Source organism: Ochlerotatus camptorhynchus, unplaced genomic scaffold (genome assembly GCF_037179485.1).
Source record: "Ochlerotatus camptorhynchus isolate MF236.1 unplaced genomic scaffold, CSIRO-AGI_Acam_v1.1 ptg000086l, whole genome shotgun sequence".
NCBI classification, from domain to species: domain Eukaryota; kingdom Metazoa; phylum Arthropoda; class Insecta; order Diptera; family Culicidae; genus Ochlerotatus; species Ochlerotatus camptorhynchus.
In genome coordinates, this window is record NW_027040576.1 from 3518537 (window position 1) to 3532756 (window position 14220).

Genomic DNA, 14220 nt, shown 5'->3' on the forward strand with positions numbered 1-14220 from the left:
CGCCGCCGGGATGTTCTGAGGCATAACATCTCTGATCACGCCTTCCTTCGGATGGGAAGTAAAGCCGTTGGTCCCCGGTTCATGAGTTGATGGGTCGATAGGTAGGGTTCAGGTGTTGGAGCTGCCTTCCTGGCACGTCGGTAGCATTGGTGCTCAGCACGGAAAACAAGATCGACGGAAAAAACAAACCAAAGGAAAAAAAAAAGATCAAAATGATAACATGATTTGATATTTATGGAATAAATTTGTATGCCTTACAGAATTTGTTATCAAGATATTATCAATGATAACAAAATAAGTTATTTTTGTGATATCCAACGAGCAATTTTTTGCTATCATTTTTGTTATGTTGGCTGTAAATTCAACCATAATGATAACATATTCAGTTATCAAAAAGTGATAACCGGGTAATAGAACTTGTTATCAATTGGATATTTAACTTTTCTCGGGTAGCTACACGATTTTTTCGAAACCTCTCATAGACGTCTTATCAAATTAAATTCGAAGTTATAACCGGAATATGGACCCTTGGGATCACAGAATGGTTTATCGGAAGATCCAGATCGTCCGTAAAAGTGATCAATTAATGAATCTGATCCTAGCGCTCCGGGTTTTTTTTAAACCTCCTAAAGACGTCTTATCATAAAGAATTCAGAGTTGTGACCGGAATTTGAATCGTGAACATCTTCTAGTGTCTTGAAAAAATACACAGGCTAAAAACAAGATACCCTTTTTGTTTGTTTAATTGTTCAAAAAGATGCACATGATGCGTTAAATTTGTAACGTATAAATGCGTAACTGTCACCTACAAATGAAGTAACTATTATTTGAAGGCTAAAAGGTATTCATTTGAGGGAACAAAAATTCACTTTACTGATGAATGGGTACAGTTTTTAACGCTCATATGAGCAGCTGTTACTCACAAACGCAAAGATATATGAGTAACTTAAAAATACGTTACACGAGAGAACGCTGATGAATTTGAGTAACAGGAAATAAAAATTACCCATCCGTTGAGTATGTGCACTTTTTGGAGGGATGGGTACGTCTCCATAAAAATTAAAAATTGGATGCCTCGTTATGCTACGTACAATGTTTCGATTGCGTAGGGATCATTGAATCACAACCATATTTTCAAAACTAACATAACCTTTCCATGTCTTCACAATCGCAGGGGATAGGAAGGAAAATTTATCAAACCTCTACTTAGAAAGGTGCAGGAAACCAATACTACCTATAAGAGTCTCGATATTAATCGTCGGGTTGTGGGTCAAGGAATCAATTCATTCAAAAGATATGTGCACTTTTTGGAGAATTGATTTTTTTTAGCGTGTGAAATAGTAAACATATTTAATAGATTAAACTACAGTATACTTTAACTGGTTAACATATTCCGGTCTAAACTTCTAATTCATTCTGATGAGACGTCTATGAATGTTTTCGAAATCGAGTGATCAGGACTATCCCGTAGTCGCCAGAGTCCATATTCCGATCAAAACTCCGTATTCCTTCAGAATAGACGTCTATGAGTGGTTTCGAAAAAATCGCGGAGCTCTACGATCGGTTTCATTAATTGACCACTTTTACGGATGTTCCGGATCTTTTATGACCTACAGAAAACTGAGTGTTTCCAAGAGGTGGCCAATTATCTGCTTACAATCAGTATTTGGAATTAACAACCGGTGGAAACTAACGATTTTAAATTGGCCCACTACTTGACTAGCCTATTCCCAAGTACCCCATTCTAGTCAAAATTATAGTACTGCACTAGGTTTGTTTTGATTCGCTATGAAAGTTTGACAGAATTAATGAGGAGCTAGTGGATTTTACTGTGTTTCGAGGGGTACATCGATTAGCTTGGGACCGATGATAGTACCAGAGCTAAGCTAAAAAGTTGAGCACGTTTCTTCGGGACCTTCTGGTCTTAGAGTTACCTCTATGGTATTAGCTAACATTCCATATGGTACGTGCATTTGTTAATGCTGGATCGACCGTAACGGGCGAACACGAAATTATTGCTGGCTGTATCTTTATTCTTGCCCCGTAACGTGGGTAGATCACCTTTTCGTGGTACGTTACGGGATGTAAGATCTACCACCGATTCCTAGTCCTGACTACTTCAAACTAGGGGAACAGGATTTTTCAGTAATCCAAGGAACACATATTAGTCCTTGTTACTTTTTATGCCTTGTTGATAGTGACAAGACTCGGCTTTGTCTACCGAGGATGATCTTGAAAGAAGGAAAAAATGAGTCAGTTGTCTTCATCTATGTGATTCCTAATCTTTTATTCGTTGTTCCCTAGTTTGAAGTGGTTAAGACGAGGGCTCTGATGCATGGTCATTATCGGTGTCATACCTTAATTTTGTTGCTAAGGAATCCAATTTTGACTGACAAAGGGGCGCGCCTTTGGAGGGTGTTTCAACACGCCGAAGGGTATAAATAGCGGGACCTTTCAATTAGATCGAATACTTCATCATTTCTCAATAGTGATGGATAGAGATGAACTAGCCTAAGGCCAAATATATCATATTTACAATATGATCCATTCATGCCTTTTCCAAATGTTGCAATGGAGACCTGCAAAATATTACTTCACGCACCATCTAGCGTTGAAACAGGTCAGCAACATTCGTTCAAGGAGTGCGAATATAGCACTTATTACAAAAGTAAGAGTCAATTTTTTTTTCATTAATTACAATGTGTTCTTCATCAGCAGTTCTTTCGGTCGATGCGTCGTCGACTTTGGAAAGCAACCGTTTCGTGATGAGTGTGTGAGTGATGGCCACGTTTTGCATCCATTGCTGCAATGGAAGCACTCTGCTCCCCGTTGGCGATACTGCCATATATTGAAACCACTAGAAGCGGCTCCCGTTCTGATGAAGGAGGCTTTTTGGATAGCGGAAGATAAAGTGTTTATTGTGTTGTAGCTTTAAGATGTTTTATATAATGAACAATAATCATCGGCTCTGTAAAGTTAATTCGATTGAGCCTTATTAAATAAATATATGAAAAAAAATCTTGAATTATCAAAGAAAGATCTCAGTATGTACACTGGTTTAATAAAAGGACACTGTCCATGTAAATATCACTTGAAGCTAATATGAAAAGTACAAGAGGACACATTTCGATTATCTGGCATTGAAAAAAAAAACAACAAACTCTGAACACCTGCTATGCTCTTGTACAGCAATCTTCAATAAGAGGCGTAGAGAAACCTTTGATATTTGGAATTCAGTTCCCAGCCAAGCAGTGCAATTCATTCGAAATGTAATATCTGACTGGGAAAATGCTTTCGGTCAGTCTATGTCGGTCGCTTCGCAAAATGGTGATACGACATGCTGATAAAACATTATTAAAACGGGGAATATATCACAATCGATCTAAGTATTGGTCGCAGTGATCAAAATACCCAACACGGAAAGAAGCAGACATCCCGTAACGTACCACGAAAAGATGATCTACCCACGTTACGGGGTTACTTTACTTTAACTTTACTAGCTCTAACGTTTTAACTCTACTTTTTTTGTGGTTAGCAAAGAATGGGTTTGAGAGGAATGACTCGATGACATTATAGTGACAGCTCAATGGTTGTCAAAGTGCATGAAGTGATGCAGTTCCGATGCGGAGGGTTGGACGAAGCTGGACGACAGTGTTTAAAGACGCTCCAGAAAACGGTTTGCGTATGATATTTGACTGCCATAAAGAAGACGAACATTTATTACAGATGATCGTTAAAATTGAATCTCCTTTGTACGCCCTCAATGAACCAGCACCTACTAAACAAGTTTAATCCATAAATCCCTACCAAAAGTTCCTGATCCAAACTGGTTCCAGCTTCTGGTCTGGTGCAATTTTAAGTAGCATCTGAAATTTATGATAAATATAGTGAACTCTGTGTCAGTGTGAGTGTGTGCCGTCTATGGGTGGAATTATGATACCCCATGGGTCGTTTTGCCTCTATCCAAGCTGCACTCTTTTTGCTGCGAATGTAATTTTCATCGCTGTTTCTGGTGTTGATGCTTTTCTCGAACCACCTTCATCTCCAACGAAAAAGTACGATATGGATGGCGACGGCCGACGTTTGTGTGTGGTTTTCTTGTTGGTAGATGCTGCTGCTGCTGCAGACAGGAGCGGGAAAACGGTCCAACCCCATTCCTGATGATAAATGGTAGCATAATATTTCTCCACAACAGGAAACGCCTCTTTCTCAACACTTAATAGTTTAGTAGAGCTGGTTGCTTTTTTTGCCATACTGCGTGATTGTTCCTTTTCCGCTCCGGATTTCCTCTTGACACCATTGTCCCGCAAGGACCGTGGTTTGAGTTTGCGCTGGAAGTTTAATTAATTATTCCGTTTTTGAATAATTAAGCCTTTTTTTCTTACGATTGGTTTTCTTTTTATTCTCTATCTTTACAGTGCCCATGAAGTATGAAATCGGCTACCGTAGTAGTATCGATCTGGACACGGAGCAAACCGAAGCCCGGTACGACCAGGGCATGCTGGCGGACATCATAAATGACGAACGGCCCGAGATGCAGAAGGCTGAGAGCTGCGTGGCGGACAATTTTAAATACGATCACGGACAAAAGGTGGGCATGCAGCGAACGAAGAGTAAAACTATAATATGATTGAGGTTGCAATTAGTGGTGGATCGGAAAATGATTGGCACGGAAACTTGGTTGGGTTGTAGACAATGCCAGCCACCATCGATTTCCACGCAGGCGGATTATTTTTAGACAAAAGAAGAACAAGAACAATAGAACCAATGCACCGAATAATAATTGTTTCCATTTTCTCTTGATTTTCGCAGATTCTGCGATATGATCCGTGCGAAATTTGTCTCTGCATCGACGGAGAAATTTTCTGCTGGTGGAAGCAGTGTGGTGAGTTTGCTTTTATTTTATGATTGGTAGGTATTTTCAGCATCCATTGCATCTCACAGACGTTGATAGGTATGCCCCATTCATTTTCATGATATCTTGAACATCAATTTCCACCATGCATGAATCATACCACACTCTCCTATTCAAATCCATGCCAATCACTCACGTTTCGATGTTCTTTTCCCTCTCGACAGATGTCCCATCCAAACCGGATCTTAACGATAGTCCACTTGGCAGCGGCGTTCAATTGACCACACCAGTGGCACCGCAGTCACAACCGGCTGCTACGGATGTTGCTTTCGCGTCATCTTCGACAAGAACGCCTCCCCCGTCGAGATCGACCGATGATGTGACCACCACTACCATTACCACACCAATATCTTCTAGCGCAGCTCCGTCATATCCGGATCAACCGGACAACGTCAACGTCAGAATAGTTCATCCTCAACCGCCACCGGAGAACATCCCGCAAAACATTCTTTCCTTTCCACAGTCGCCTCCCATCATGATGTATCGGCCGGCGATGGGTGGGAAAAATGCAACCAGTCTGCTCGGTGCTACCACTGCCACCGAGCGGAACAAACACGGTGGGCCGCTGAAAAAAGTCAAGCCACTACATCTCGCTAATGGTGCCAGTGGTAAAAAGCCATTCCGGAAGTCAAAGAGCAAAGGGTACGTGATAAACTACGGCCACATCGAGGGCGGATTGGAAGACGGAAGTCGGACCCGGGTGCTCGCGGTCACTGAGAGGATTCCTGCCGACGGGATGCGAATTTTGAATGATGATGGCCGTGCTTTCCAGGGAGGAGAAGGAGGAGGTGGACTCGGTATGGGAAGCAATGACGACGACGAAGATGAGAACGAAAGTGACGATGAAGACCATGACGAAGGCGATGAGGAGGATGACGATGAAAGTGGGGAAGCAGAAGGGCATAGCAATTTGAAAGCCGTTGGAAATAGTGGTAAGTTATGATGGGTTGTTTATTACTGTTATATTCCGCGCAACAACATTCAGCGTATCAATGCAAATCACAAACAAATAAATCTCTTCCCAGGCGAAAACTTCGGCGGCTTCGGTTTCGGTATGATCAAGGAACCGGAAGACGACAAACAGCAGCACTACATTATTACTTCCTCTGGGCACGTGGAAATGTTTGACGACAACAGTATGGAGGCAACGGAAAATGCCTTCGGTATGAATCGATTGCCCTCGATGCAGCACCAACAGCAACCCCTAGGCTCGACTACCACCATCCAGCCGATGGCATTGGTTCTCGGTGGCACACTGGACGACGACGAACAGTTCGGCACCAATCAGGCCACTAGTTCATCGGCCCGAGAAGGTGACAGTGAGCCGGACAGCAATAGTAACCGAGGTGGACCGATTCCGCCCTTGATAACATTGACAACCAATGTGACACAACACTCGAATTATTCAAGTCGGTTTTCGGCGGATGCCGGAGGAAGTCCACCGTTGACACCGTTTGCGTCTCTGTCGTCGTCGTCATCGTTCGGATCGGTTATTGATGTGCTCAATTCGACAGTGGACGGTGACTATCTGGACGATAATCAAACGGAATTGATCTACCCGGCGGTGCCTGGTTTGAGCGGTGGCAGCAGTAGCAGTGGCAGCTACCGGAGGACAAGTGGGGGAAGGGATGGAGACGGTGGTGGAGGAGGTCTGGTTAAGGCGACAACGACGACGTCAACCGCGAGTAGTGTGACGGCGGATGCTAGCAGCACACCGGAGCTACATTGCGTTGTGATGGGTTAGTGTGTGAATGGCAGGGATGTAGTTGGGAGAGAGTTTCCTGTGGACAAAGATGTCATAGTCAAAGAGTTTCCGTTTATTAAAGAAATTCGATGAGAGTTGGGATGATTCGAAGAGAATTTTGAAGAGAACTCTACGGGAATTGTGGAATTGCAATATCAGAAACGAGCAGTAGCTTGTGCGAGCCGCACTGATTTCGTTCGTATTCTCATTGCGTCATCTCTTCTATTTTCTTCGTTGAATGCTGAATTAAGCAAAACAGACAGCTGAGCGTAACATGAATAGGGCTGACAAATGTCATTTTCAATGAAAGATCTTACGCGATATTTACAGAGATACCTACTTCTGTCACTATCATTGGATGGAAAAACGATGATAGAGATTTACTTCAAAATCTCATCGATTTTTGCGTCATGACAGAACGTGACAGTATTGTTATCATCGCTATTACTAGCTCATTTATTGATATTATTGTTACTTGTACAGCGGAAATTTTAAAAATATATTCACTCTACCGATTTCATACTGTTGCTTGTCTTAATTTATCTACATCAGTTAAAATGTTGATACCAAAGCCGTATGACAATTATTCTCATGAATGCTAGATCATTGGAAAATGACAAGAAATCTCATGATAGGTAGTTTCGTCTCGTGATAGTGAGAGGACCTGTTTTCTCATTGTCACATGATGGTTGTGATATTTACCAGCTCTGAACATGAATGATTTTGAGTGTAGTAACTACAACTACACGAGTAAAACGCGATGCGAAGAATGACAAAAAGTACTACCATAAAAAAAATCGGTTTTCATTCGTGGACAATACAGTCCTGGAATCACAAAGCCGTAATCTTCGATGCCACGTGAAGTGAAACTTTTATGGGGCACTGAAACATTTTGAATCTTGTTGGTGGGTATGCAATCTGCCAAAATGTTCACAATGGAATGCCAACAATGTGCATCAAGACGTTAAATTATGATTCACTTGAAAATCCAATAATTATCATCGTCAACCAATAATAAGCATTCACAGATTTGCATGCTGCGACCCAGGTTTTGTGGATGGATATCCGGTATATAATGTTGTTGAATGATGGACGTAGATTTTCCTCGTCAAACGTCTTTGCTTGACAATCGTGGAATACACACAAAACAAACAGGTTGCTATGTCACCGTGCATTGAATATTGAGCAACTCGAGTTACTCAGAGTTACTCAAAATTTACTCCAGTACGACTCATTATCAAAAGCTGTCTTACCCCTAGGTTTGAATGAATGTTTTGGTTTGAAATCGCATGCAAAAATGGGATTGAGGATGACGCGGGAAGTGGCTGGTGTGCAAAATTGTGGTGTTTTGTGTTCATATGATAATAGAAGTCCTGTGTTTTAGGGTTTTATAATACCACCAAAGGCAGTCCAGAAACCTAGCCTTTCATGATGTGAAAAGCAACGGTTTATCAGCGGCCGGAAAGAGTTGGAACCGGTGGGGAACATTGTTAGAGACCGTATATAGAGAATGATGAATATGACAAAATTTACTCCAGTACGACTCATTATCAAAAGCTGTCTTACCCCTAGGTTTGAATGAATGTTTTGGTTTGAAATCGCATGCAAAAATGGGATTGAGGATGACGCGGGAAGTGGCTGGTGTGCAAAATTGTGGTGTTTTGTGTTCATATGATAATAGAAGTCCTGTGTTTTAGGGTTTTATAATGCCCCCAAAGGCAGTCCAGAAACCTAGCCTTTCATGATGTGAAAAGCAACGGTTTATCAGCGGCCGGAAAGGGTTGGAACCGGTGGGGAACATTGTTAGAGACCGTATATAGAGAATGATGAATATGACTTCTGTGGTTTGTTTTGTGTGAATTGCAGAATTATTTGAATGAAGGGTGCTAATGAGGTCTGATTAACTGCAGCTTTCTCTTGAGCCCACTCTAGAACCTACATTTCGTATTTAGATCTATAAGTGAACTGCTGGTCTATTCAATTAGAGGATGTTCATGAATATACAGTCAAACAGCACGTAATGCTGTGAACAACTTCAATGACGCAGTGCTCGCATTTGATTGACGACTATCCAATGCCTACGAGATTGTGCCGAAGGTGAGCCGATGGATGTGCCCATGCTGTGCCGAATCTAATTTCGGCACAATGTGCTGAGTGACTTACCCCTTGGCTGAGTAAGAGTTTTAAAGAAAGAATCACTTTTTATTTTCTAGCTTTAAACATAAATTGACACATTTAAATTGGTATTAACTTGGAGAACAGTATTATATTGTAACAAATACACGTGAATCGTAACGCAAATACTGTTAAACCGCTGTTGTTGTTTCAACTGATTTAAATCACTGAGCAAACAAAAAATATCTCACTCGCATATTTAAATCGTTTGTGCTTGGTTTTTTGTTCGGCTGCCATTAAGTTTATTCTTCGTTCCTTCTACTGCTGTCAGTTTCGAGTCTTGATGCAGAGTCGCTTGGTTGGAAGAATGTATACTCGATCGACAATGTGTTTATAAGTGAGGATTGCTATTTTGTTTCCGTGGTGCTCGCGTGATTGAATGAATTTTCCCATGCTTGTTCGTAATGTGGTTTAGTTTTCGGAATTTTCCTCATGTGACCTCAATGTTCCGGACAGTCATGGAACTGCGCTTAAGTTTTTAGAACCTTCTCGACGCTGTCAGAACTTTTCTTAAGATCATTGATCTTACGTGAAGTATTCTAAAATTTTCTTGATGTTAATGTAACTTTATTAGATTAAGATCAAAAACTTCACCTCTGATCTTCATCTAAGTTCAAGAAATTTTCTAGAAATGTATGGATCTGCTTTTATGTTCTCAAAGGGACATATAAACTTCCCCAAAGTACTGGATTTTCCTGTAGCTCTCGGAATTTTGTTTTTAATTTTGCTAATGTTCTTGGAACATCACTGAAGTTTTCAAAATAGCTCTGAACTTCCTTGTTTTTTTTTCTGGAGTTCCATGAACTTCTAAAAACTTCTAAAAATTTTCAGAAATTTTCCTGTAATATTAATTTATTTATTTATTTATTTATTTATTCTATATAATTTCAACTGACTTCAAGTCGAAATGAAATATGGGATGGGGAAAAGCTTATTTGAGATAGCACATTTGACTCAAAAAGACGTAAAAACCCCATATCTTTTCACAAAACAGTACACATTAACGTTTTAACAAGGCATTATATGGTATACAGATTATAAATAAAACATAAATAAGTTCTTAAAGTGAATCAATCAATAAAACAATTTTTAGTTGGCAACTGCAAACAGGTCACTTGTCAGATGGCAGGAACCAATGTCGTGTAGATGATGGCGAATCATGAAACAAAACAAAAACACCAGGTAGCACATTTATTTTCCTAGTTAATTATTTGACAGATTGCATTATTTTTCGATTCAATATCGATGATTATTATTAAGTTGGCGTTGCAGAGTGGTGGCAGAACTATTGAAGTCAAATCTGCTGGCGATTTCGTTAAAACTAAGTGTCATGAATCTGATTGGATCATGTTGTCCATAACGAGTGTGACGATTAGCTAAATGCAAGAAATTGCGTCGTCTCAAAGGTCGTTCTGGAACATATATATTCAATTCAGCGAGAATATCTGGGGCGTCAATATCGTTGGTCAACATCTTAACCACGAATACAGCTTGCATAGTCGATCTTCTTTGTTCCAGGGTATCAATTCCCAGCAGCATACAGCGATGTTCATATGGAGGAAGAATCAGTGCGTCGTGCCAGGGTAAGTGTCGGAGGGCTAAGCGCACAAATTTTTTCTGTACAGCCTTGAAGCGATCGATGCAGTTTCTATTGTATGGACACCATACTACCATAGAAGTAACTCTTAGACTAGTAGTCCCGAAGAAACGTGCTCAACTTTTTGGCTCAGCTCTGGTACTCTCTTCGGTCCCAAGCTAATCGATGCACCCCTCGAAACATAGGAAAATCCACAAACCCCTCATTTTATCTGTCAAACTTTCATAACAAATCAAAACAAACATTGTGTAGTACTAGAATTTCGACTAGAATGGGGTACGTTAATCGATTTGCTTGGGACCATTAGGCTAGTCAAGTAGTGAGCCAATTCAAAATCGATAGTTTCGTATTGATTGTTGATACTACTACGGCAGGTTCCAAAATAGAGCATACTAGAGGGACTTCAGGCAGAGAGGATCGCGAAATCCATCAGCAAGCTTAAAGATGAACCCGAGCTGCTTGTTAGTTTTTGCTAACACATCTTCACAATGCGGTCGGAAAGTGAGTTCACGGTCCAATATCACACCAAGATCCCTCACCTGATCCATGCGTTCGAGAGTTTGCCCAGATAGCTTGTAGTTGAACGGTTGACGCTTTCTACTAAATGAGATCGTGTTGCATTTGGCTATACACAAATCAAGATGATGACGCTTGCTCCAGTCCTCAAACAAATCCAATAACCGTTGCAACTCCAAGCAGTCTTCAATACAAGTGAATACCTTAAATATCTTTACGTCATATGCATAGAATATTCGCTTTCCCCGTGGGAGAACAAATGAAACATCATTTATGAAAAACGAGAAGAGAAGCGGGCCTAGATTACTTCCTTGCGGTACGCCGGAAGGAATGAAAAATTCATCTGGATATGAAGAGCCGATCCTAACTTTCACAAACCTTCCAGTCAGGTACGATCTAACGGCGCCGGTGGTGTAGTGGTAAGCGTGATTACCTCTCACCCCAGCAGGCCTGGGTTCAATCCCAGTCGGCGCCGCCGGGATGTTCTGAGGCATAACATCTCTGATCACGCCTTCCTTCGGGGGCCGGGGAAGAAAAGCCGTTGGTCACCGGTTCATGAGTTGATGGGTCGATAGGTAGGGTCCAGGTGTGTGAGCTGCCTTCCTGGCACGTCGGTAGCATTGGTGCTCAGCACGGAAAACAAGATCGACGGAAAAAAACAAACCAAAGGAAAAAAAAAAAAGGTACGATCTAAACCAGTTTACTAGGTCGGAGGAAAGTCCAAGTTTCTCAAGTTTTTCAAGTAGGATATCATGGTTCACTCGGTCGAATGCAGCTTTAAAATCTGTGTACACGGCATCTACTTGCGTACCAGCGTTCATCGAGTGTATGCAGAGTGAAGTAAACTGTGTGAGATTTGTAGTGACTGATCGTTTCGGGAAGAATCCATGCTGAGAACAGAATATGCAGTTCTTGCTAGCCTCAAAGAGAATATATTTAACGATAATCTTAAAAAGTTTAAAGCATGCACTCAACGAAGTAATTTCGCGGTAGTTGGCAACATTCCTCCTTTACGGTTGAAGGAATCCCATCAGGACCAGGTGATACCGAATTTTTTTAACTTACGTAGAGATTTTTGGACGTGCTCCTCGGTGATTTGAAAAATTCCAAGTTCAAAGCTGTGCGACGGAGTATTACTGAGGGCAGCGTCGATCTGCGTTTGCGTGGTCAATGTATTTGAGAAGGCATTCTTGAAGTGATCGACAAATAGCTCACATTTACTAGACGCTGAACTAGCAGAACGCTCATCAAAGTACATGGATGTAGGTAATCCATGTTCCTTACGTTTCGTACGAACCAGAAATTTTTCGGATGCACACGAAAGTTCCTTTGCGTTCGATCAATGTACCGAGCATACAGAATACGATTGTACCGAGCAAACTTGTTACTAGCATGCACAAAGCGATGCTTCAACTGTTGAGACCTATTGCGACTATTCTTCCGAAGCGCAGATCGTCTACGGCGCTTCAATTGGCGAAGGCTGGAGTTTGACCAAGGTGGTTTCAATGGAGGACGTTGAAGAGGCACGTTAGCTTCGATGACGTGACGTATTTCCGTGTTGAAAACACCAACGATTTCATCCAGATCCAGCTCAGAATCCAGGAATTCCCAATCGATCGAGGACAGTGCATCGTTTAGCAGGTCGTAGTCTACCCGACGAAAATCAAACTGGTTAGAATTATGAAGTGGCTCGTGAATAACCGGTGACATCAATAGCAGGGTGTGTGGTGTCAGTATCAACGAGTGATTTGGATGCGTCGGAAACACAACAGCTTTGTAACCCAGTATCATTAATGAGTACCAAATCGAGAATCCGTGAATTGGAACTCACAACGCCATTTACCTGTGTCAGGCTATGGAAGCAGAATACATCGTACAACATACTACTAGCTGTCGTCAGTCGAGACCTGCTGGAATCTACTTTGAGACCTCCATCTTCTGAAGGTATCCAATGCAATTGAGGGTGATTATAGTCACAAAGCTGGAAAGCGACATCATGAGGCATCTAGCACGATAAAACGGAATCAATAGATGTAATATGCTGCTGGATGAGAAACAGATCATCTCTACGATCTGGTGGCAGATAAAGCACTCCAACGCTGACGGCACACATGGGAAGCATGATTTTAACCCAAAGCTGCCCAAGAGCATTACTAATCGGAGTCGGATCAATACAACAGCACAAAATAGATGATACGGCTATCAGCACTCGGCCGCCCCGAGTTTTTCGACTATTCAATGGGCTTCGATCTGTTCTGAATACCGTGTATGATCCGTTAATAATTGAGTAGATAGGATGCAATCGTCGAGCCAAATTTTAGTTAATACGATAACATCATACTCTGAATCATCCGCAGTTAGAAAGAAGGAGTCGATCTTCGTCCGCAGTCCTCGTACATTTTGGTAATAAATGCGCAAGTTCGAAGCAGTTCCAGTAGCATTTAGTCCGTCACATGGCAAAGATGCATTTTGAATGATTTTGGGTGTTAAGGTGAAAGCCAGACAATCGTCAGGAGAAGAATTACCGAAACAGCACGCATACTCGCTTGAAGAGTCAATTTGGGAGACCCTCGCCCTATCTCTGACCACAGGGCCGAAACGACTTTGATGCCAGGATGCGATACATGCTTGGTGAGAAAAAATCAATGGAAGTGTCTTGAATTTCTCTCACATGTACACCCAACCGAAGGATGTAAGATTTGTTTAAAATTATGAGGGATTCATCATCGCAGGATGTTAGTGGAGACCACAACGGATGATACAATATACCGAGCTGCGGTTAAATGCGAGCAAATTGAGAAAGAAAAATTATGGAGTGTAATGAATCATGCTGAAAAAGAAATTATTTCAGCAGATTCGTAGAGTTATTTCCTATCGATTGGTGTATTTGAATTTTATTTTCATCTATAAATGACCAAGTTATAAGTGTTCAAAACCTAACAGCTTTTCGTGATGGTCGCAATTTTAGATTTTCGATTTACCCCCTGTACGAAGTCCATGTCAAAAGTAGAGAAAAGGTTGCTAACTGGAATCGAACCACCAACGCCGCTGATCTCTACATGCTTCGAAATATCGATAGGTTAAAAACGAATAAGAAGCGCTCATTTCATCTCATACTCGACTTCGTATGCTTTTTCTGCTGAACGGGAATCGGAGAGAGTCATGACCAGGGCTCTACAATTTTGAAGCTCTAAAATGAACTCGTGTTTTGTTTCTCTCATACATACGTGTTCGACGCTTCATTTCTATAACGCCTAGCTAGACTATCAGCAA

The 14220-nt window shown here is 41.4% G+C and overlaps 1 protein-coding gene across 3 annotated transcripts in view; it reads left to right on the forward strand.

The window, feature by feature from the left end:
• Positions 1 to 14220, forward strand: part of LOC135698454 (uncharacterized) — a 300826-nt gene that overhangs the window by 220957 nt on the left and 65649 nt on the right. For all 3 annotated transcript variants that reach the window (XM_065218452.1, XM_065218451.1, XM_065218450.1), the window contains exons 3-6: positions 4419 to 4591; positions 4813 to 4885; positions 5080 to 5847; positions 5941 to 6654. In XM_065218452.1, the coding sequence (XP_065074524.1) occupies positions 4419 to 4591; positions 4813 to 4885; positions 5080 to 5847; positions 5941 to 6654 (1728 nt within the window). The remainder of the gene's footprint in view (positions 1 to 4418; positions 4592 to 4812; positions 4886 to 5079; positions 5848 to 5940; positions 6655 to 14220) is intronic.